The sequence below is a fragment of the Caretta caretta genome, chromosome 25 (assembly GCF_965140235.1).
Source record: "Caretta caretta isolate rCarCar2 chromosome 25, rCarCar1.hap1, whole genome shotgun sequence".
Lineage (NCBI taxonomy): Eukaryota > Metazoa > Chordata > Testudines > Cheloniidae > Caretta > Caretta caretta.
In genome coordinates this window covers 16,298,757-16,320,729 of record NC_134230.1, presented here as the reverse complement: position 1 = coordinate 16,320,729, position 21,973 = coordinate 16,298,757, and the positions used below count along the sequence as shown (strand labels likewise).

Below are 21,973 nucleotides of genomic sequence, written 5' to 3'. Positions count from 1 at the left end.
TGTTTAACGGAGGGCAGCAGCATGATACCATTTTACAGAGAGGGAAACTGAGGCACAGAGCAGGGCCGTGGCTTGCCCAAGGCCGGTGGCAGAGCAGGAATAGCACCCAGGTCTCCGGCGTCTCTGCCAGGTGCTCTATCCGCCAGGCTGCTGATCCATCCGAGGCAGGTTTGCAGAGACCCCTGGAGGGCTGGAGCCCCGTGTCACAGCCCCAGAGCCCTCAGAATCAGACACTGTTAAGCGGCAGCCATAGGAGTTTAATGTGGAACAGCGTTTCTGTGACTTACGCCAGCCCAGCCCCTGCGCTGCCAGCGGGCTGCAGCTAGAGACCCGCTGGTCGGGCTCTCCGAGCCCTGGGCTCTCCTGGGCCTCGCAGCTCTGCCCATTCCCCTCGCACCCTCTCTGCAGGCCCCCACTTCACATCCTGCATTGCCCTGCCCCTCCATGCTGTCCCGGTGGTTTCTGCACCCCCCAGCACTGGGGTACGTGTGTGTGAACAGCCCCTCTCTGTCCCTGCTCCCCCCCACCCTCAGCACCAGCTGGCACCTGCCCCACCCTCACTCACAAGCCAGGGTGCGGCCGGAACCACTGGGCCGGGCCAGGCCAGGCTGCCTCCTTGGGCAGGGAGAGGAGTTCAGACTCAGTGGGGCCCAGAACCAACCAGACACCCCTGACCTCCCCACAGCTCCTTCACCTTCCGCCACTTGCCCTCCAGCCAGCTCCCTCCCCGTCTGTGACAAAGTTCCTCCTCTGCCTTGGTGGGTCCTGCGCTTATTGGTGGATTTGCTCGCTTCTGAGGTCCACGGCAGCCCTCAGTTTGGCCACTTTGGCTAGTGGCTCAAACCCGCCGTTCACTCAGCTACCCTCAGCACTGGCCAGTGCGGGGAAACGGAAGGAGAACAATCCCCACAGTCTCTGCTGATCCACCTCGTGGGTTGGGCGACAGGCCAGGGACCTTCCCCTCTGGTGGGACCACAGTCCAGGGCAACTCCTGTATCCAATAGGGAGTTGGGGGGATCCCGGGCCCAGGGCGCTGTGGATCACAGCAGTCTACAGTGTTTCTTGTGACAGCTACAACTCCCTGGGCTATTTCCCCATGGCCTCCTCCTAACCCCTTCTCTAACCTCACCACAGGACCTTCCTCCTGACGCCAGGTAGCATTTGTACTCCTCAGTCCTCCAGCAGCAGCAGCACCAGCATGCCCATGCCCACGCCCCTTAATTGGCTCCAGGTATCCTAATAAGCCTGCCTACCTTACATGGTTCCAGCACGTTCCTGATTGTTCTGGAACTGCCCCTGTTTCCTTACCCAGGGAAAAGGGAACTGCTTAATCTGGGGCTAATATATCTGCCTTCTGTCTGTTCATGCATCTGGGCAGAGTTCCTCTGGGCGGCATCCACTGGCTCCCTTGACGCCTTCGAGGAGCACTGGGTGCTGTCTGGGGTTCTCTGCTCAGTGTCCCCATCAGGTTCCCTTCATTTGACCCTTTGACCGCACTCCTGTCCCTGTTATTTCATTAGTTGTCCCCCGGAATCACTTGGTTTCCAGGTCCTGTGGATCCTCCCCTTAGACTGAGGGGGGTCCTTTAGCAGTGGGCTTCTGCCCCCCCCCCCACTTCCTGGATCCCAATAGGATCACTCTCCTGTAACCATCTGGCCTGACCCTGTCACACCTCCTGCATTTGCACTCCTGGGTTCTCTTGCCTCCTCAGAGCACCTCCCTCCATCACGTAACCTTGGCTTTCAGTGCCCCCTTCCCATCCTGGCTCCAGTCTGGGCGGGAGCCTGGCCTAGCAGGCTCCTTCCCCACCCTCCGCCAGTGCAGAGCAGTCAGGCCCGGCCAGCTCCAGTCCCAGACCCTGCAGGCAACTCCCCAGTTTGCCTGGCCACTGGCCCCAGCCATTCCAGGCAGCCTAGTGGCCCCCGCCACCCGCTGCTCCAGCTCCCCTTTGGGAGCCACCCCTGGAGGCCAAGGCCCATTTGCAGCGCCCCAAATCCCATCCTCAGGGGACGCCAGTGGGTGAAGCTCCTGGGCCGGCATTAGCATCGGGCAAACGGGCACCTCCAGGCCCCGTTGGTTCCAGGGGGAGCGAGGGGCAGAGTGGAAAGGACCCATGTCTCCACAGCACCCCCCCAAGCCAGGGAGTAGAGTTTGATCATCAAATTGGGTCCCATAAGAGCCCCTAATGGGCCTGCCCCGGGCCACAACATCACCTCAGCCGCCCTGTGTCCATGTCCATGCCACGCCAGGTGCTGGGCAGTGGGTCTGGCTCCTGGGGGCGGGAGAGTCCCGGGGGGACAGCGGAGGCAGCTACAGGCAGTGGGCCATGTCGAGGGCATACTGCAGGCGCTCCCGCAGGGCCGGGGCGCAGCCCCCTGCGGCCAGGGCGCCCAGCGGGAAGGTGGCACTGATGCGCTGCTGGTCGATGAAGGTCAGGAGGTGCCCGCCCCCTGGGCAGCTCAGCACAAGCTTGGTGTGGTCGTGATAGAAATTGACCTGCGGGGCAGAGAGGGGAGGGCGAGTGATGCAGCGTCCCACAGAACCTGGCCCAGGAGAGAGTTAATACCCCTCCCCCTGCCCCAGAGTCTCCCCCTACACACACACTGGGGAGGGCCAGGGAGCCCCGCTGGTGGCCCCCGCTGCTGGGATCCGACAATCGGACCAGCCCCCATGAGCTTAGGGAGCTCTGGCTGCAGGGTGGGGGCTCCTGCTCCACTCCCTCCCCCTTGCCCTCTAGTTCTGACCCTTCTGCCCCCCGACTGCCAGCCCCCAGCTGCCCTTGCACCTAAGCCCCCCTTTCCCCAGGGGTTTCCAGCCCCCGCTGCCACTGTCCGGCCCTGCTGCCAGGAGAGGGCCTTGGGGCAGTGTGGGTAGGGGGGCACGGACTGCAGCCCTTCTGGGGCCCCGCATTCCCTGCTATCCCAGCCCCGGGCCTGTCACCCCGGCCAGGCTGTGCTGCAGCCCCTGGGGAGGGCGGAACGCAGCTGAGGCCGTCAAACTCACTTCACTCGTGACACTGGATAGTCCAGAGCAGCCTAGGTCTGCAGAGGCCCTGTGTTGGGTGGGAGGAGCCAGAGCCTGGGGCATGGCTTGGGGGAAGTGTGATGGCGGTTGCGGGGCGCTGCGGGGTGGAGGGGAAGGACAGGGAGTAGCCATGGGGTGGGAGGATCAGGGGAGAGGCTCGGAGAGGAGGGAGCAGCCGTGGGGCAGGCGGATGAGGGGAGAGGCTCGGGGGGGGGGGGCACCGGACGAGGAGAGGCCTGAGTGGGGGCTCGGGGGAGAGGCTCAAGGGTGTGCCGGGGGTTATGGGGGGGTTACCTGCAGCGTCCCATTGCTGAAGAGCATCAGCAGCGCCCGGTCCGACTTGGCACAGCATAGGAGACAGGGGGCGTCCGAGGAGCTGCTGGGACCCGCCGGCTCGCTCCCCCCCTGCCAGCAGGAGCAGAGTCAGTCAGCTGGCTGGGCCGGGGGGGCACCGAGCCTGGCTCCCCCTTATGGCCCCCCCCCGCCCCGCAACGCGGGCACAGCCCAGAGGGGATTGCACCCTGGGGCCTCCCCCAGCCGCCCCTGGCATATCCCGCGCTCCCAGCCCCGTGATTCTTCCCCCTGCACCCCCCTGGCCCAGCCCCGGGGTTTCCCCAGCCCCGGGGCCTCACCTCCAGCAGCTTCTGCTGCATGTACTGGGAGAAGAAGTGCAGGATGCCCATCTTCGTGGCCAGGAAGGCGGGCACGTCGCTCCGGGGGAAGGACATGGCCTCCCCACGCCCTGGGCAGTAGCAGACACGCCTGGAAGGAAGCCACAAAAAAGCCGCGAGGCTGGAGCTGCAGGTGTCCCAGGTGCCCAGACACCTGCCAGGGCAGGTGCCAGGCGAGGTGGGTGTCAGGGGGACTGAGCAGAGGGTTGGGGGGGGTTGGAGGTACCTGCTGCTGCATGGGCAGACGGGGTGGTGGGTGTCTGAGCGGGGCTGGGGCTGACTGTGCAGAGGGCTCCAGGGGTGGCAAGGCAGGTGCTGAGGTGGGTGCTGGGAAGGTAGAGGGCCAGGTGGATTCTCAGGTGGGGGCAGAGGGCCAGGCAGGTACCCGGGGGAGGGGGCATAAGGCCAGGTGGGTGCCCAGAGGATACCTACGATGGCTGTGGGCAGAGGGCTAGGCAGGTGCCCGGAGGAGAGGGCAGAGGGCCAGGTGGGTGGCCGGGGGAAGGGGAAGAGGGCCAGGCAGGTGCCCGGGGGGGATACCTACGATGGCTGCAGGCAGAGGGCAAGGCAGGTGCCCAGAGGAGGTGGCCAGGCAGGTGCCCAGGGGAGGGGGCAGAGGGCCAGGTGGGTGCCCGGGGGATACCTACGGGGGCTGCGGGCAGAGGGCTAGGTGGGTGCCGTCGGCGAGCAGGGCGCCCGTAGAGCCGTCCGAGAGCAGGTAGCCGAAGCCGTACTTGTTGGAATAATCCACCCACCTGGTGACCCAGAGGACGGGTGGCGCCAGGCGCTGCACAGGGTTGTGCTTGGCTGCAAGGAGAAAGAGGGGAGCCTGAGGCCCAGCACAGAGGCCCTCGCAGGCCCCCGGTGCCCGGCCAGCTGGGGAGAGGCCCTGACAGAGCAGGTGGGGGCAGGAGGCAACCTGAGCAGCCTGTGCCTCCACCCAGCAGACTCCCACTGGCCCGGCCCAACCCCTGGCACTGCCAGGCCCTGTGGGGCAATCCCACCCCCCAGCACTGAGTCCTAGCCCCTGCAGCCGATGGGCTGGACAGTGGCCCAGGGTGGGTCCAGTCAGCCCAGCCCAGGCCCCACTCGTATCCGGCCAGGTTTGCGCGGGGGGCTTGGTGCCTGGGCTGAGGAAGGCCCAGGGGATGATGGAGCTGGGCGTGCAGGGGTTTGTGGGTCTCCGGCACAGGGCTCCCTCTTACCCAGAGGCATGTTCTCCAGGCAGCTGCTCAGCACCCTCGTGACTGACTGCACTGCGCTCCCCACGCTCCAGCCTTCATCTGCTGCAGAGACGGGCTGGGATCAGGGCTCCATGCATGGCACCCCCTGTAAGCCTGGCACCCCTCTGCCCCCCGCCTTCCAGCCCCGACCACTACACCTGCCAGAGTTTGGGCTAGAACCTAGGAGTTCTGATCCCCGCCCCCCATCTAACCACTATACCCCACTCCCCTCCCGGAGCCGGGGAGAGAACCCTGGGGTCCTGATCCCCCACCCCCGTCGAACCGCTAGACAATGCTTCCGCCAGTGAGCACAGCAGGTGGCTGGATCATTTCTCTGCCCCGCCAGCCCCATGTGCTCTCCTGCCCTGAGGGCCTCCCTCCCGCAATGAGTGGGGCTGTTGCCCCAACCAGCCAACAGGAAGCAGCGAGGGAACCCAGGGGGGCCACACCAGGGGGAGGCGTAGGGTTGCCAACTCTCCCGGTTTCGCTAAGAGTCTCCCGGAATCAGGACCTATCTCCCGGAGGCTACTGAAGCCAAACCAGGAGGTTTTTAGGTGCTAAAAGTCTGGCCTCGCGGCGGGGCTAAGGCTCGGCCCCCGCAGCTCCCATTGGCTGCAGTTCCCGGCGCATGGGAGCTGCAGAGTTAGCGCTCAGGGCATGGGCAGCACGCAGAGACCCCTGCCCTGCCCAGGGGCCGCAGGAACGTGCCAGCCACTTCCAGGAGCAGCGCGGGGTCAGGGCAGGCAAGGAGCCTGCCTTAGCCCTGCTGCGCCGCCCACCTGGAGCCCACACCCCTCACCCCCTTCTGCACCCCAATCCCCTGCCCAAGCCCAGTAAAAGTGAGTGAGGGTGTGGGAGAGTGAGTGACGGAGGGAGGGGCCTCGGGGCAGGGGGCGGGGCAAGGGTGTTTGGGTTTGTGCAATTAGACAGTTGGCAACCCTAGGGCGGTGGGGGCCTCATACTGCAGCGATCCCGGCCCAGCAGGCTCCCGGCAGCCCTACTGGGGGCTACTCCGGGCCCCTGGCCACACAGTGCATGTGAGCTGCAGCCTCCCCGGGCAGCTCCCAAGGGAGCTGGAGACCAAGAGAGGTCCTTGGTGTGGGGGCCCAACTGGAGCCCCCCCAGGGCCCGATCCCCAGCAGGGGCTCTGCACACACTGCTCCCAGCTGGCATCAGGCCCTGGATGTCTCCAGCCTAGAACCCTCCCAAATTCCAGCCCGACAGCTAGAGGCCGGTCTGGGAAATGTGGCATCCACTTACAGTCGGCACTGGAGCATCTGGGCCTGAGAGCTCCCGTCATGAGCAGATGGATGGAGAACATGTGGGGGCCCTTGGTCAATGGCATAGCCTGGACACTGCCTCCTTCCACCTGGCAGGGAGACGGGGACAGCGGGTGAGAGGGGGGAGCCGGACTGCAGACCCCCCCAGGTCCCTCCCCACCCTCCTTCCTGTGGACCCCTCCTACCTCGCTGTGCTGCTCCGTGCTGGGCAGGTTCTGAGCCTGCCAGGATTGGCTTGTCAGCTTCTCCGGCTCCTCGCCGGGCACCGGGCTACCTGGATGGAGACACAGTGGAGCCATGACGCCACACGGGCACTGCCAAGCTCAGCCCAGAGCACGGGGGGACGCGGCCACTTGACCCACCTGCCTGGGGCTCCTGGCACGGCAACCCCCTGAACAGCACTTTGGCCGCCTTCTGCAGGAGCTTGCCGATTGGATTGGGCAGGGCGAAGACGGGCACCGAGTGGCAGGCGCGGGACGGCAGCTTGTCCGGAGTGAAACCCTGGGAGACGACAGCCACGTCACTCCATTCCCGGCTGTACCTCACGCTGGTGCCACGGAGGAGGCAGGGCAAGGACCCCACGGTCCATATGGGCACCAGGGCTAGAAGGGGCTATAGAGGCGAGGGATGGTGGAAGTAACCCAGAGGGGCTGGAGAGGTTGGAGCACCAGCCCAGGGACTTGGGGCACTGTGTCGGGGGCTGGGTGCAAGAACCTGGATCCTCTTGGTTTTGGTTTGCACCAGGGCCGGCCGCAGCTCTTTGCAGCTGAGCTAAGGGCACGGGACCCTTCTGGGGGCTGTGGGCCAGGGGAGGTGGCATTCTTCCTAAGACAGGGCAGCACAGGTGCACGCCCACCCTGGGCTCCTAGACGGGGTTCGCGGGTGCAAGCGTGTGCCCAGCAATTGGGCCCGGCTCCCCCAGTGTACGCGCAGCACCCGTCTTAAATCCGAGCAAGCGGCATCGCGACCTGGCACACGGGGTCGCAGCGCCGCTCGGGATGGGTGCCTGCCATCTATAGTGCCCGGAGCGACTCGCCCGCCCCTGCATCGCCCGCACCTGGGTGAAGAATTCGTGCTCCAGCACCTCCTCCAGGCTGGGCCGCTCCGAGGGGCGGGGCGCCAGCAGGCGGCCGATCAGCTTCCTGGCGCCGGGCGAGAGGTGGTTGGGGGCGGGGTACCGGCCCTCCCGGATGCACTGGTACATCTCCTGCTTGTGGGTGATCTCGAAGGGGGAGCAGCCTGTCAGAGCCGTGTACCTGGGGCGAGGGAAGGCAGCCAATCAGAGCCTTCCCAGTGCACCAAGGCGGGCACAAGCAGCCAATCAGAGCATTCCCTAGAGGGGAAAGGCCCAGTGTCCCATTCCCCACCCCACTGAACCAGCCATTCCCCCTGGGGCCGGGTCGGAGCCGGTGCCCCAAAGAGTCAAAAAGCCCCATATCCCATTCCCCACCCCACTGAACTAGCCATTCCCCTGCCCTGGGGCTGGATCAGAGCTGGTGCCCCAAAGAGTCAAAATGCCCCATGTCCCATTCCCCGCCCCACTGAACCAGCCTGTTCCACACCCTGGGGCTGGGTTGGAGCTGGTGCCCCGTATCCCATTCCCTCCCCACCGACCCGGCCCGGCCCACCCCGCTCGGAGGCATTTGCCCAGTTGCAGCTTGGTGCCTCACTCACATGATGCAGCCCAGGGCCCAGATGTCGGACTGGAAGGAGTGCCCCTTCTTGGCGATCACCTCGGGGGCCAGGTAGTTGGGCGTCCCACACACCACGCTGTAGGGGAAAAGGAACAGGAGGTGAATCCGCAGAGCGCCCCGGCAAGGGCTGCAGGCTGTGCTGGGCCAGCACTTACCCCCGTCTTTGGCTGGCCTGCTCGTCTCTCGTCGCCAGCCCCAGGTCCCCGATCTTCACCTGCATATTTTTCGTGAGGAAGAAGTTACCTGTGGGGGGAAGAGAGGTCAGCCGCTGAGCACATCCGGGCAGCTTTCCAGTTACACGGCCAGAGTCACCCCCCTTTGCAGGTGGGGAAACTGAGACACAGAGCGGCTCCAGATCACACAAGGAATCAGTAGCAAGGTTGGGAACGGTGTCCTGGCTCCCAGGCTCTAGCCACTAGACCATGCTGCAGGGGAGAAGGGAGTATGGAGGGGGGCGTATGCGGGGCTGTCTGTGCCGATATATTTCTGTACAGCAGCTCAAGCAGCTTTGGAGACAGGAGTAGCCCATTGTTCAGAGGAAGGCTCTGGACAGGGCCTCCTCAGTAGCCCTGGCGGTTTGTATGTGCCCCATGGGAGCAATAAATCACAGGCAGGAGGCCCTCCCCAGCCCAGCAGACAGAGGCTGCTCGGCAGGGGGCAGCTGTGTGCGTGTCAGGGAGAGAGGCTGCATCTGGGGGTCCCCACGTATCTCCCCCTCCACGGGGCAGCCCCTACATGGAGAGCTGGCTCCTGGGCTCCCATTCAGAAGCATGAAGTCACGCTGGTGGCATTTACTCCCAACAAGCCAGACGGCCAGACGCGCTGCTGGTGTATTTATAACCCCTCTCCAGCCCCCAGCCCTCTTCGGGTGGGGTCTCAGAGGCCAAGGTGAAGGGCACAGGGGTGATTAACTCCTTCACTGCTGCTCAAGGCTTAAAGGATTGAAAGGGTCCCCAGGAAGATTGATTTGGGGACCCCTGGTGCTGCATTGCTGTAAGGCAGAGATCAATCAATCCAAGGGTCTGAGCCCCTAGGAGCTCAGTCCCATCTCCTAATTGCCCAGTGCGGGAGCTGAGAGGAAGGGGAAGGACATGACCTGCCTCAAGTACAGCTGGAAAAAGAACCCAGGAGTCCTGATTCCCAGCCACCACTGTTCCTCTGTTCCCCACACCAATTGGACCAGATTCCCAGAACCAGGACCAGAACCTAGGAATCCTGGCACCCCAAAACCAGCTCAATGCTTCTCACGGCTGGAGAGAGGACCCAGGAGCCACAACTCCCAGCCCCTTCCCTCCTCTCCCCCAACCTATAGGGCCACCCTCCCAGAGCTGAGACCAGAACCCAGGAGTCCTGGCACCCAGCAACCTGCTCCACACGCCTCAGAGTTGGAAAGAAGACCCAGGAGCTCCAACTCCCCCATCCCCCCCCCGGCCTCCCCACACTCCAACCCACTGCACCTCCCGAGCGCGGCATAGAACCCAGGAGTCCTGCTTCCCAAGCCCTGGCTGCGACTACTAGGCAACATTGCCCTCCTGTCCCCATGGGGTGCCTTCCCCACTGCAGCCAAGTCCCATAGCATGTCTAGGCGAGGACTCTGGAGGGGTGGGGCGGAATCCAGTTCCCTCTGCCAGCCGCTTTCCCACGGGCACCTGCTCAGCATCAGAGGGCGATGTGTAAGCATCACTGGCGAGGTCTCTCCCCCTGCACCCTTTGGGGATCCCCCCTCTCACCCCGGCGTCCCCCTGTGCTGCAGCCAGCCCCGGCTCGTTGCTGCCGGCCCGAGCCACATACTCAGCTTGAGGTCGCGGTGGATGATGCCCTGCTGGTGGAGGTAGCATAGCCCCGCAACGATCTGCCTCAGGTAATATCGGACCTCTGGCTCCGTCAGCGTTTTCCTGGCCTTCAGGATGTGGGCAAGGGACTGGGGATGGGGAGAGGAAACAGCTCAGCGACAGATTGGGTCCAGCACAGCACGCAAGCCTCCGATCGGCAGCACGGTCCAAGGTGCTGGTAACCCCCCGCCCAGCCTTTTGGGGACAGATTGGATCGGGGGGGGGGAGGCGGAGGGGCTTGAGTCAAACCCATCCCCCCTCTCTCTGACCCTCGGGCGCTCGACATCTGGGCCTGACTTTCATGGCTCCAGCCTGTCTCTGCTTGTCGGAGGGTCAGTGGAGCTGCTAGAGGCAGGTTAGTTACTCTCGTATCGCCTCGGAAAGCTGCCCCACCCTTCACTTAGTGGACTAAAAAGTCAACCCTGAAGAATAACCACGTCTGTCCCTTTCAATCCGAAGGGAGCAGCCATATATATAGCTGTGTTTGGAGTGACTCCTTGGCTGCTCCCAGGAAATCTTCCACTGCCCCAGGGTAATTTAGAGCAGCCTAAGGACTGCTCTAAGTGACACCAGCTTGGGTGGCCCACTAAGCCCAAAGGGTGGAAGGGAGGGGAAAGTGACTCACGCGAGGTCACACACAGTAGATCACAGGCAGAGAGGGAACAGACCCCAGAGCTCCAGAATCCCAGCACCTTCTCTGCTCTAGACCAGGCTGCCTCCCGCAACACTAGTCAAACAGGCCTCTCGCAACATGCTGCAAGCCAGATAAAGGCTGGTCTCATATTTTCAAGCCAGATTTGCAGGCGCCAGAGGATTGGAAAAAAATCAGGAGAGACGCCCAATTTATTATGGCTCCAAATGTATGTAGGCTCCTAACTTCCCTGGATTTCAACGGAAGTTAAGAGTGCAAACACCTTGGAGGTTCTGAGTCTAGGTATATCTTTGCTCCCTTCCCTGACGAGAGCCGGGGCCCAGCACCTTGGCTCAGCTCGGCTCACCTTGCGGCTGCAGTACTCCAGGATCATGTAGATGTTGCCCCGGTCAGCAAAGTGCCGGTGGAAGCCCACGACGTGCCGATGGTTCAGGTGGCTGTGCAGCTCGATTTCCCTCTCGACCTGCGGGAGGAGAATTGCAGACATGCACAAAGAGCAAGAGAAACGAGTCACGAGCCCGAAGCGCTGGAGTCAGCTAGAATCATACAGCGCTGTGGAAAACACACACGCACACTGCTCCCCGGCTGGGCCTGCGGATCCTGGGTCCTCGTGCCCAGCTCGGAGTTTCACAGCTGTCAGCGTTGCACTCACAGCCCCTGGGAACTTTACGACAGCAGTAGGGATCATTCTGCTCCTCCCAAAGCTACTGGAGCGATAGGAGAAACCCATTAGCTGCTAGAAGTATAGGGCCTATGATACACAGCTATGCAGTTCAGATCCCTCCCATAGGTGGCAGCTATGCATACCCACCCACCACCGGCCATTCCATTAGAGTCAGAACCCAGCTAGCTCAGAGCATTCATGCTTTTTGGTTGATGCCAACATGAGCTGGTAAAATGACAGCAAGACCAAGGCTTTAATGAGATCTGACATATCTCTCGGGCAAGGGGCCTAAGGGATGCCAAGCAGTTGGCAGACGGTGTGCGCCAGGGAAATCACGCCTCTGCCACCGAAATGCAGCTGGCTCTGCGGTGGAATGTGACCGGCATCTCGCAACAGCCGAGTCACACGATAGAGGCAGACGGGGAATTTCTGGACCCTGAACGAAGCTGCAGGGGGGATGGAGACGATCAGGCTGTGGTTACCCGCAGGGTGGGCCACCAGGGTTAACGCTCTCAATCTTCGGTGCTCAGGCGCAATGGCCTCCCCATGTGGAGGAATGAGAAGCGGTCTCACCCTGCACTGACGTTGGAGGCTGCGGCTCATCTCTGCGTGGCCCGTGGTTTGCTCTGTGATACTCAGAGACCGGGTCTCAGCTGGGGGCTGGGCGACACCCCGGGGCTTGGGGATGGTGAGAACAAGAAGAAAGTGGAGAGTCTGCGGAGGGAGGGGAGCTTTTTTGTTTGCCCTGGGGTTTATTCCCCACCACCCCCAAGATTGAGGTACGGGGTGAGGGGGCGCAGGAATGGGGCTTGGCGGGGGGAGGGGTATAGTCGAGCCCCGGCTGCTGGCAAGGAAAGCGTTAATTAGCCTTCCCCGTAGTTCATGGGTGTCTGCCCAGCATAGGTAGCCCAGCTGGGAGAAGGCAAAACAGGGCCCAGCTGCGGCCAATTGCTCCTCTGGGGGGATGATAAGAAGGGTGTGGGGAGGAGGGGGCATAACCTCCAGGCTTGTCTGGCCAGTGCTAGGTGCTTCCTCCCCTTCCCTCCCCAAGGGAGTAGCCCCTGGCTCACCTTCCCCCTGCTCTCCAGCCGGGAGATGCGGGACTGGGGGACGATCTTGACAGCGTAGACCTTGCCGGTGGACGTGTCCGTGAACTTGTAGCACTGGCCGAAAGCTCCCTGCGCACAAGGAGGAGCTGTGAGGATGCTGGTAACCCGGGGCTGCATCCTGCTCCCCCGGCCCTGTGGGGACTTGTACCGGGGGGGGAGCTTCCCTGGGACAAAGCCATGGGGGTTGGGCATCCGCGGAGGGTCGTTCCCACCCTGACAGTGCCTCCAATGATGACCCTTGGCCCTTCCACCTGAGACTAGAACCCAGGAGTCCTAGGTCGGGCTCGCCTCCCAGAGATGAGACGAATCAATCAACCAACCCTGGTGCCCCAAACGCTGCTTCACCTCCTCAATCCTTCTCCCCTCAGTGCCAGGGCCCTGAGTCGCCATTGCTGGCTCTCACCGCTAGCCAGCAGTGCCCATGCTGAGCCTCACAAGCTGCGCAAGGCACCAGCCTTTCCGGCGGGGATCGTACCCGTTGTGGGCAGCTTTGCATGGCAGTCGGGGCTCTCCTGCTTCCTGACCTGGCCGCTCCTGCCTGCCAATGCGGCTGTCTTGAAAGAGAAAAAGTTCCCTCTCCTGCAGGTGCAGCAGCAGCTGATGGGCTAGTTGCTGTGCCTCTGTGCCTCAGTTTCTCTCCATTTGCCACTGGACTCTGCTTCCTGTTGATTTTTGGCTCCAGGTTCAAGGCCAGAATGCAAAGCTACTTAACCCATTCCTGTCTCACCCCTGTCTGGTAGAGCAGTGAGGTCAGCGCCGGGTGTTACGGCTATGAACAGAGATGGGGACTGAGACAGACAGGGTCTCTAGGTGCTGAAACTCGGGGCGGGGGCTGCCTCACCCCCCCTGGCTTGAAGTAGTAGTAACAACCCAGATACATGGTTTCCACCTTTAGCACCTCCACTGTAAAAATTTGCAGCACCACTGGATGGCTAACCCCTCACTGTGCCTCAGTTTCCTCATCACGGGGGCTGTGAGACCGAGGCTTTGTCTGGGGGGTGGGCACTGCAGCCGCACCAGTGGGGAGCAAGCCCTGCTCTCCGGGCATGGGCTAGCAGGCCCCTGGCTGGGCCCATGGGGAAGCGTCATTGAGTCGGGCTGGGCACCCCGTGCTGCCCTGGGCCATCCCAGCCTCTGGTGCCCAGGCCCTGCTGCAATGGCACGGAGCAGGGCCCTGACCAGTGCTTTAGGCTGCTCCATCCAGGGTAGGGTGACCAGCAAGTGTGAAAAATCAGGGCGGGTGTGTGTGTGTGTGTGTGGGGGGATAGGACTCTATATAAGACCAAGCCCCAAATATTGGGACTGTCCCTATAAAATTGGGGCATCTGGTCACCCTAGTCCAGGGTAGCTTTAAGTGCTCAGGGCTTCCCTTGGCAGACTTGTGGTGAGCTGGCCACAGTAGGAAGTTCTTTGATCCCTTGATTCCCGGGTCACTGGCATCAGGGCGAAGTAGGTGGAGACAGCTGCCCCTGAGGGGGTCGCACTTTGCACAGGTGTAAGCGATGGTACAGTGTGATGGAGGATCGGGCCCAGGGTATTAGGGAGGGTAAGGAGCGGGGCTCCCTCTGCACCCAGGAGGAGCCGGGAAGAGCCCCCGGCAACTCATGAGTTGTAACTTCTCCCTGGTAAGTGGTTGCCAGCCAACGTGGGAGAAGCGGCTTCCAGAACCTCAGAGGAGCGAGGGCAGGTCTGGCAGCCCCCGGCTGTGAGCGCGGCTCCCTGCTAATCTGCGGCTGCTTTTGCACCCCACGGGCTCGGGCTAACTGGCACAGCCTGATCCCTCGGCTCAGCAGTCTCCCGAATCAGGCCGTGGCCTGCTGCAGCTCAGTGGTGGGGTCCAGTGGGAGCAGCAGGGCGGCGCCTGGGGTTCGAGTCCTGGGTTTTAGTCCCAGCTCTCAGAAGGGAATGGTGTCCAGTGGATCCAACAGGGGAAGGGGGGGTAGGCATCAGGACTCCTGGGTTCTATTCCCAGTTCTGTCACTGATTAGATGACCTTGGGCAAATAGCCCGCCCCCTCCCCCCCTTGCCTCAGTTCCCCCCATCTAAACTGGAGACCACAAGGACTTGCCTACCTCCCGCGGGGAAGGGGGGCTGGATGAGTTTAGTCCATGGCCAGTGTCCAGTGGCAGGTGCTAGAGAAGTACAAAAGTAGCCCTGTCTCCATCAGATGCGCACACAGACTCTGCCCCCAACAGCCTGGGGGGAATTGGCTTCCCAGAACAGCTTGAAAGTGGGGAAAAATGGTACCTTTCCCAAGAGCTGGCCCCTCCTGTACAGCGTCCTGGTGCCTGGATCCTCTATGAAGTAGCTCAGGTTGTCTCCCTGTGCCCTCCTGCTGGCTGAAGGCTCCATCCGCCCCAGGCCCTCTCCCACCCCCTATTCCCCCCCGGCTCGTTCTCCGAGCTCCACTCACTGTGCCCAAGGCAGAGCACTTGCAAACCTCTTATAATGCAGGCAGGGGCTTGCTCTCCCCATCGCCTGCCGATTGGATACCCAAGACATGGGCTCAAGACTCCACAACTTGGGGGCGGGCAGAGAGGAGGGGCCGGCCGAGCTCGTTAAAGGGGAATCCAGGCTTGGCAGAGCAGCTGCGCCTCCGGTCCTTGCGTTAGCAGCAGCTGGGTTTCTGAGATGGTTTGCCAGGCCCTCACCTGGAGTCCTTGGAGGGGCGGCATCATGGCTGGTTCCTGCGGTGACAGTTGGGATGTCACCCATGGGGGGGCGGGGGGGTTATGGTAAGAGACGAAATAGCCTGATATCCACCACCCACTCCCGCACCTGCGAACACCTTTAGCCAGAGAAACGTGGAAAATCCGTGACCCAGCCAGACCAGGGGGTCTGGGGACGTCTCAGCTGCTCTAAACGTGGGTGTGCAGGAGGGATATGTCACAACAGAGCAGAGAGATGGGGACGTGCTGTGGTCAACCGTGCCCCCTCCTAGCGCTAGGCCTGCCATGTAAATATCCCTTGGCTGAATGATGCCCAGAGGCTCCGGTAGAAATCAGGGCTTTGTTGTGTTCGGCACTGCACAGGCCCAGCCAGCCCCTCCTTTCAGGGTCTAGATGGACAAAGGGGAGAGAAAGATGGCTGAGAAAACGGAAGCACCCAGAGAGCGAGTGTCTTGCCCGTGGCCATGGCCAGAACTGGTGGCAGTGCTGGGGGATAGAACCCTGGTCTCCTGAGCCCCTGTCCGGGGCCTTATTCACAAGGCTAAAACTTCGCATTGAGGAAGTATCCTGACCCCATTCTGGCTGATAACTACAGATCCCTGGCCCTGTGCGGTGAGTGGTCACGCAAGAGCTCACAGCCGGGATAACTCCGCCAGGTCCATTCTGCACCCGACATGCCTCCCCACCCCCATTGCACTTCCACTGCATGCAGCCTCCTCCTCCATGTGCCATCCCCCTGCTCTTCTGAAGCTTTGCCGTGCGGCTGTTCAACAGCTGCCTTGCTCCACCCCAGAGCTGGCTGTGTTTCGGGGTGGGGGTGGACGGGTCCCTTCCAGAGGCGTGGCTTCATGGGTGAGGGAAAGGGCTGTGAGATGCCCAGGTGAGGTGGGCGCCATGGGACGATGCTGACGCCAGCAAGGAGTTGCTCCCTGCTGCTTGTTTCTACTCTCCCAGAGTCCCCTCTGCAAGGGGCGGTGGCCCCAGGACTGAGGGGACAGGGTGGGTTAGCTGGGAGGATAATCAGAAACTTTCTATGAGCCCCTTTTGGGGGGGATCTTTTTTTGGGGGGGTGGTCTTCTTCCCCCTTGACCCTTAAGGTTTGTCTCCATGGAGAAACACTGCAGAGCTATAGCAAAATAATTCTAACTACCCCCACACGTGGCCACTGTTCCACAGGACAAGTGACTCTATTCTGGGATATTTATTCTACTTTGGCATTTCCCTGTGTAGACAAACCTTCCCACCTGCCCCTCGCAGCACCCTTGAGCGCCCCACTTGCATGTCCATGCACCACGGGGGAGCCCAGTGCCCCCTCTCTGGAACTAGCCATGCCCTGGGCAGCCCTAGGCCCGGGGCCGGCTTGGGCTCCCTTGCACGTTCTCGCTGGCGTGGCTCCCTCTGGCGTCCAGCTCTTGTTCTGATCCCGTGTTTTGGTGGGGTTGATGGAAGCACTTCCTGACGCTGGGATCGGTGGCTGGGGGGGTCATCTCATAAGGTGTGGGAGCCCCCACACCAGGGCCATGTACAGCTGGGCTGGAGAACAGCAGGTAGGGCAGCGGGCAAAGGGGATGGCAAAGGTGTTTTAGGGTCTCTGTTGTCTCTGGTCCTTATAGAGAAGCTGATTTCCCTTCCACCTCTAGGGTGGGGGGAAAGGACCCAAACCCCCCGTGGTAAGGCCCTTAACCCCATCCTGAGAATCCCCCCCGGGCACATCCCAAAGGTCCTGCCCCTTCCTTCCATCTTCCCACATCTGCTGCTCCCCGTCCTCTTTTGTAGAGTGAGGGGGAGAGGGTCAGAATAACCCACTCGTGCTGTGCCTGGAGCCCCTCCTCCCACCGCACTCTGGCAGCACAGCCCCACTGAAATGCAGCCACTTCTGGGGAGGGGGGGGCACAGCGAGTGCCCAGCAATGCGAGGAGGAGGAGTGCAAACGGCAGCTCCCTCGGGATCTCTAATGCAGGCAGAATGGGCTTGTGGTTAAGGGGCCCTGCTTATCCGGGTTCCATTCTTGGCTTAGCCCCAAACTTGCTGTGTGACAGTGGGCAGGTCACTTCGCTCAACACTGTCCATCTTGGATGTCTAAGACTAGGCTCCCTGGATCCATGTTTAGCTGCGTAAGTGACCTGATTGGCGGAGGTGCCAAGTATCCACAATGCCAGTGAAGTCTGTGGGCGCTACAGGTGCGCACTAGTTTTGCAAATCAGACCCTTTGATTGGGCGCTTAACCTGAGGCACCCAGGCTGGAAAATACTGGTCTTAAATCTTGCTGTGCCTCAGTTTCCCCATCTACAAAATGCTGGGGAGGGGGGCCTGTGGGCTAAATTTATGTATCTAAAGCCCAACAGGATCCTAGGGTGGAAAGTGCTGTAGAAGGGCGGAATCTTATTGTTCCTGACATCCACACGGGACCGAGAGCATCTCAGAGCTCGAGTCGTCCGCCCAGGGGATCGCAGGGACTGGGTCTGCCTTGGAATAAAGCAACCCTCAGAAAACTTGAAATGAAGTTGGAAAGATCTCCCCGGGCGGTGCTCGTGTCCGCAGGAGCCTGCAGTAGCTGGGGGAAGAGGCGAGGGGGCAGCATTCAACAAGTGATGAAAGGCAGCCACCCACTTCAGCAAGACTGGACGGGGGAGCACTTAGTTATTTGTATTATGGTACAAATCGGGCAGCACTCCTGCCCCCCTCCCCCCCGCTCCTGACCAGGCTGTGTTTAGTGAAAATATCCTGCCCTGCCCTGCCCTGGAGGGACCTCTGGCTGGTGGAGGAGAGGGGAGTTCAGTCCCCATGGTGCATTCACAAGATCCCAGCGAGGAGGCCCGATAAACCCCCATCCTAGAGGGGTCTTTGTCCCCTGGGAGCTGGGCTGGTCTTACCAGGCAGCTCGGCTGAGCTGAAGGTGAAAGGCAGATGCTGTGGTTACCATGGGGGTGGTGCTGTTGCAGCGACTGGGTCACCAGCCTGCGCCCCCAGAAATGGCCGAGCGCCCCCAAAGAGGGGCAACCTTCCGGGAGGCCCAGCGAACTCAAAAGGTGGCTTAATTAGCGAGTGCTCATGAAGTGCTTTGGGCATTACAGGACCGCCGACTCCTTTGCTCCTTCCCCTGGGTCTGCCTTTGTGGGTCCTGCCCAAATGTTCCCATCTCACCGCCTTGAGCCTGCCTCCAGGCGGGCAGCTCTTGCGACGTCTTCCCACGCCATCGGCAAGCAGCCGGTGCCACCTGGCCGACGTCGGGGTGCACGCTCCCTCTGTGGGGCTGGTCGCAGGGGGCCGAGCCGGGCTGTGACGCCAGGCCTGTGGAATGTGTGTCCGACACCGGATCGCCTGGTGTTTACAGTGGCACCTTCTGCTCTTCGCTCCTGGCAGGAGAACAGGCTGCAGTGAGAGCCTGGTGGCTGTCTGCGTCTGGGGAGAAGAGGGGCTTGTTTAGAAGGCAGAGTCCCCCTGGACTCCTGGGTCCAGCACATACACTTCTCCTGCAGCCATCGTGGGCTCCTCTCTACACCCCCAGGGTCCCCTAATGGGAGCTGCAATTGACACACAGAGTTAATTTCAAGCCCTTGTGAAAGGGGCAGGGAGTTAATCACTGCACACCAGCATCATGGGCTAGGGCTAGGTGAGCCCTGCTCAGGGCTGTGGGGAAGCCATGCCCCCCCACTTTTCATCCCTGTTATGCACTTTGGGGGAGGGAGGGATTCCTTCTCTATCGCTGATCTGGCCTAAACTGGACTCCTGGATCCCAACTCCCCTGACATGTGGAAATCCAGCTCTATCTCAGAGTTCTTCACCTCCTGCCCCTGGGGGGGCTCAGATCCCCTCTGGGGAAGGGGATTGCAAAGAGGAGGTGTCAAGTTCCCACCCCCCACAACACACCTCCTTTCATTGCACTCCCTCTCTCCAGCTGGGGGCCCTTGGGCATGGGGGGAGCATGCCATATCCCCTACACCCAGCCTGGCTGATGCCCAGTAACTTGGGAGTTTGGGGCGAGAGGATGGGTGTGTCTCTGGGGAGCCTTTCCCCTTGAACATTGAGGACTGGAGTCTGCAGCTCTACAAGGTTGGCAAGCAGCCAAAACAGGGGCTGGGAACAGCTGCTCCCGGAGGTTTGGCTCCCAGACCCCCAACAAACACCATACAACTTTAACCCATTGAGTGCTGAGCCAGGGCCCTGTCTCTTCAGTGTGCCATGTACAGAGAAACAACACAGGGTCTGATTAGTCAGAGGGTCGCTCACTGAAGGTACCTGTTAGCACCTGGATCTGCAGTGATTTAGTGAGACGGGAAGGTGGTCGTGTGGGCAGGCTACGGGGCTGGAATGCAGGTGGTATGGGAGCAATTTCTGGCTCTGCCCCTGACTCCCTGTGTGGCCCTGGGCAAGTCACGTCATTGCTGTGTGTCTCAGTTTCCCCCATCTCTAAAATGGAGATAACAATCCTTCCTAGGTCTGGGCTGGTTAGATTGTAAGCTCTCCGGGGTAGGGGCTATCTCTTATTAACTTTTATATACAGCACCTTGCACAATGGAGCCCCGACCTTAGTTGGATCCTCTTGGTGCTATGATAAATAACTATATAAAATAGTCTCTGCTTCCCTGTTATTTAAAAGGCAGGGACCAATGATCTGTATAAACTCCCCAATTCCATCAATGTGGTGCCAGATTGAAATCCAAGAAGACTGCATTCCTCTCTGTCTGGAAAACGGGCTGCAAACACTCCACTGATACATCTAGCTTCCAAGAGCAGCCAGTGCCAGACACTCCATACGGCTTTAAAAAACTATAGTGCTCTCCCCGTGGGAGGAAATCCCTTCCTGACCCTCCCTGAGCATCTGCTCTGAAGCATGAGGACTGGGAGTCATGGCGATTTCCCTTAGCCAGTGTCCCTGCAAGAGCTGTTCTTTGTGGGAAATGCCCGATCCCTTCTTGTTAGATAGCACTGTTACAAGGGTGCCGGCAGAACAGATGCCTGTGTAAACCCAGGTAGTTAACAGATAAGGTGCCAGTACCTGGTGCCTAGCAGGAGGCGACGTTGTCCCTGGATTTTCTAGGGCTAAGAAGAGCTCTTGCTGAGGCCTGCAAGCGGTTTATGGATTATTATTATTTACGATTTAATCTGTATTGGGGTAGCACCTAGGAACCTTAGTCCCGGACCAGGACCCCACAAACAGAACAAAAAGGAGCTGCCCAAGGAGCTGACGACCTAAGTACAAGAGACAGCAGGTGGATACAGACAGATGGTCAGGGAAGCCCATTTAAAGAAGACTTCTGCTGTGCTCCTCTTTATGTGGAGCCCTGCATGCTGCTCGCCCCAGTGACATCCTGCAGCGGTGAGTTCCAGGGGTTGATGGTGTGTGGCTGGGGGAAGGGCGCGCTTGCGATCTCCTCCCTTGTCCTCATGCTGCGGGACAGGGAACAGAGCTGAATGGTGCAAAGGTCCTGGAAGGGAGATGGACTTGGGGCCCAATCCTGGCCTGGGATCGATGCCTCACCACCCCTACTGGGAGAGCGTGTCTCTGAACAACACCCCCACAAAGACAGCTGCTGTGGGTCCCACCAAGGCCATGCTGGGAGCTGCCAGCCACCATCCCTCCGGCGGGCAAGGTGCTGATGTGTCCGTGAATGCAGGCTTCAGGCAGGCACCTGGCTGATTATCCCCCTCCCCCCCACATACCGCCAGCGCCCCACGGCCATGGGGGAGAATGCTGAGCTGCAGGTGGAGGAAACTGACTCAGGAAACGGTTCCCAGCTCCCTGCAGGGGCCGGGGGGCGTCCAGAGCTGCCTCTCTGAGGGGTGAGGCCCGGGCTCCTCTCCATCCCCTTGGGCTGCCGGAGAGCTCTGGGGCCAGGTTCTCCCAGGCTCAGGCCATGTGCTCTCTCCTGCGGAGGTGGGGAGCGGCCTTGCCCCTGCCAGCATCTTCCTTCCCAAGGCCGGTGGTGGGAGGGCCATGTACCCCCTCCCAGTCAATGGTGGAAAGGCCATAATCCCCCGCCCTCCGTGTTGGCTCAAGAATCCCTCCCCCACTGAGCACTGCAAAGGGCTTCATTTTCCTCCCCCATCTCCTGCTTTGTCCTTCCTGTCCTTGTGCTCTGTACCCCTGCTCCCCCACCCCCGATCCCACTCTTCATCTACCCCCGGCCAGACCCCTCCCTCCCTGCAGCTTCCTCCCCTTCTCTGGCTGCCTGACACCCCCGCAACACACGCGTCCCTTTCTTCTGTTCTCTGCCCTTCCCTTCCCCCACATCCCTGACCTCTCCTGTCCTCCTGCTCCCCCCGCCCTTCCCACTCCTGAAGCAGCCTTGGCAGGAGAACAAGGCGCAGCCCAGCTGCAGGTGCAAGGAGCTGCCCGTTTCCCAGCATGCACTGCACGCGCTGGCCTTGTTCTCGGGGTGGGGGGGTGTCAGCTGCATTCCAGCCAAAGATGCAGCCCCCTTTGCTCTCCCCATCTCTCCCAGCCTCTTGTACCCCCCCAACCCCCGCTCTGCCCATCCTTCCCAGCCCCTCCATTCTCTCTAGTCCCCCAACCATCAGCTCCTCCTAGGACTGCCAACCCTCCAGGATTGTCCTGGAGCCTCCAGCAATTAAAGATCAATCTTTAATGAAAGATTATGTCATGTGATGGAACCTGCAGGAATACGGCCAATCAAAGTTGGCAACCCTAACCCCCTCGTGCCCCCCACTCCCTAGGCCTAGTGTTTACCCGACTGCCACTCCCCGCGGTCCTTCCCTCTCCCGTTACCCCAGTGTTCTCAGCACTGGGCTGGTGGCATGGAGTGGGGTTGGCTGTGGGGTGGGGAGGGACATGAGGGGGGGCTGGCAGGGCTCTCGGGGAGGACTGATGCAGGGTGGGAGCAGAAGGGTATTCTCAGAGCCTGTAAGCAAAGAGAGAGAAGGAACCCTGGCCCCCTGATCCCCGCACCCCGGGGGAGCTCCGAGCTGTCCAGCCCGGAGCTGGGAAGAGGGGGTTTGGCCGTGGGGCCTGGTTTGGCCATTGTGCAGAGGCCTTGCTCACACTGCCAGGCTCTGGCCATGCCTGGTGCTGCTTCACAAGACCCTTTTCCCCCAGCTCTCCTGGGCTGGTCCAGGTTTGCTCCCTGCCCCCCCGCACCCCACAACCTGCCCACGCCAGCCGCAAGCCCTCTGAGCTCTCGGTCTCAAACCTGG

The 21,973-nt window shown here is 61.4% G+C and overlaps 1 protein-coding gene across 5 annotated transcripts; it reads right to left on the bottom strand.

Annotated features, from left to right (window-relative positions):
• Positions 1-236: 236 nt before the first annotated feature.
• Positions 237-14,542, bottom strand: PLK5 (polo like kinase 5 (inactive)). 5 transcript variants are annotated; one of them, XM_048831211.2, is made up of 15 exons: positions 14,397-14,542; positions 12,111-12,218; positions 10,723-10,839; positions 9,684-9,813; positions 8,048-8,135; positions 7,873-7,968; positions 7,256-7,454; positions 6,561-6,699; positions 6,384-6,472; positions 6,179-6,287; positions 4,901-4,981; positions 4,343-4,502; positions 3,657-3,786; positions 3,319-3,429; positions 237-2,496 (listed from the first exon to the last, which is right to left on the bottom strand). In XM_048831211.2, the coding sequence occupies exons 1-15, from the start codon at positions 14,499-14,501 to the stop codon at positions 2,311-2,313; spliced, it is 1,848 nt and encodes a 615-aa protein (XP_048687168.2). In that variant the 5' UTR covers positions 14,502-14,542; the 3' UTR covers positions 237-2,310. The 5 variants fall into 5 exon arrangements, with proteins under 5 accessions (XP_048687168.2, XP_048687170.2, XP_048687169.2 ...); XM_048831213.2 differs by having other exon boundaries at positions 4,451-4,502; XM_048831212.2 differs by having other exon boundaries at positions 4,901-4,978.
• Between the last annotated feature and the right edge of the window lie 7,431 nt (positions 14,543-21,973).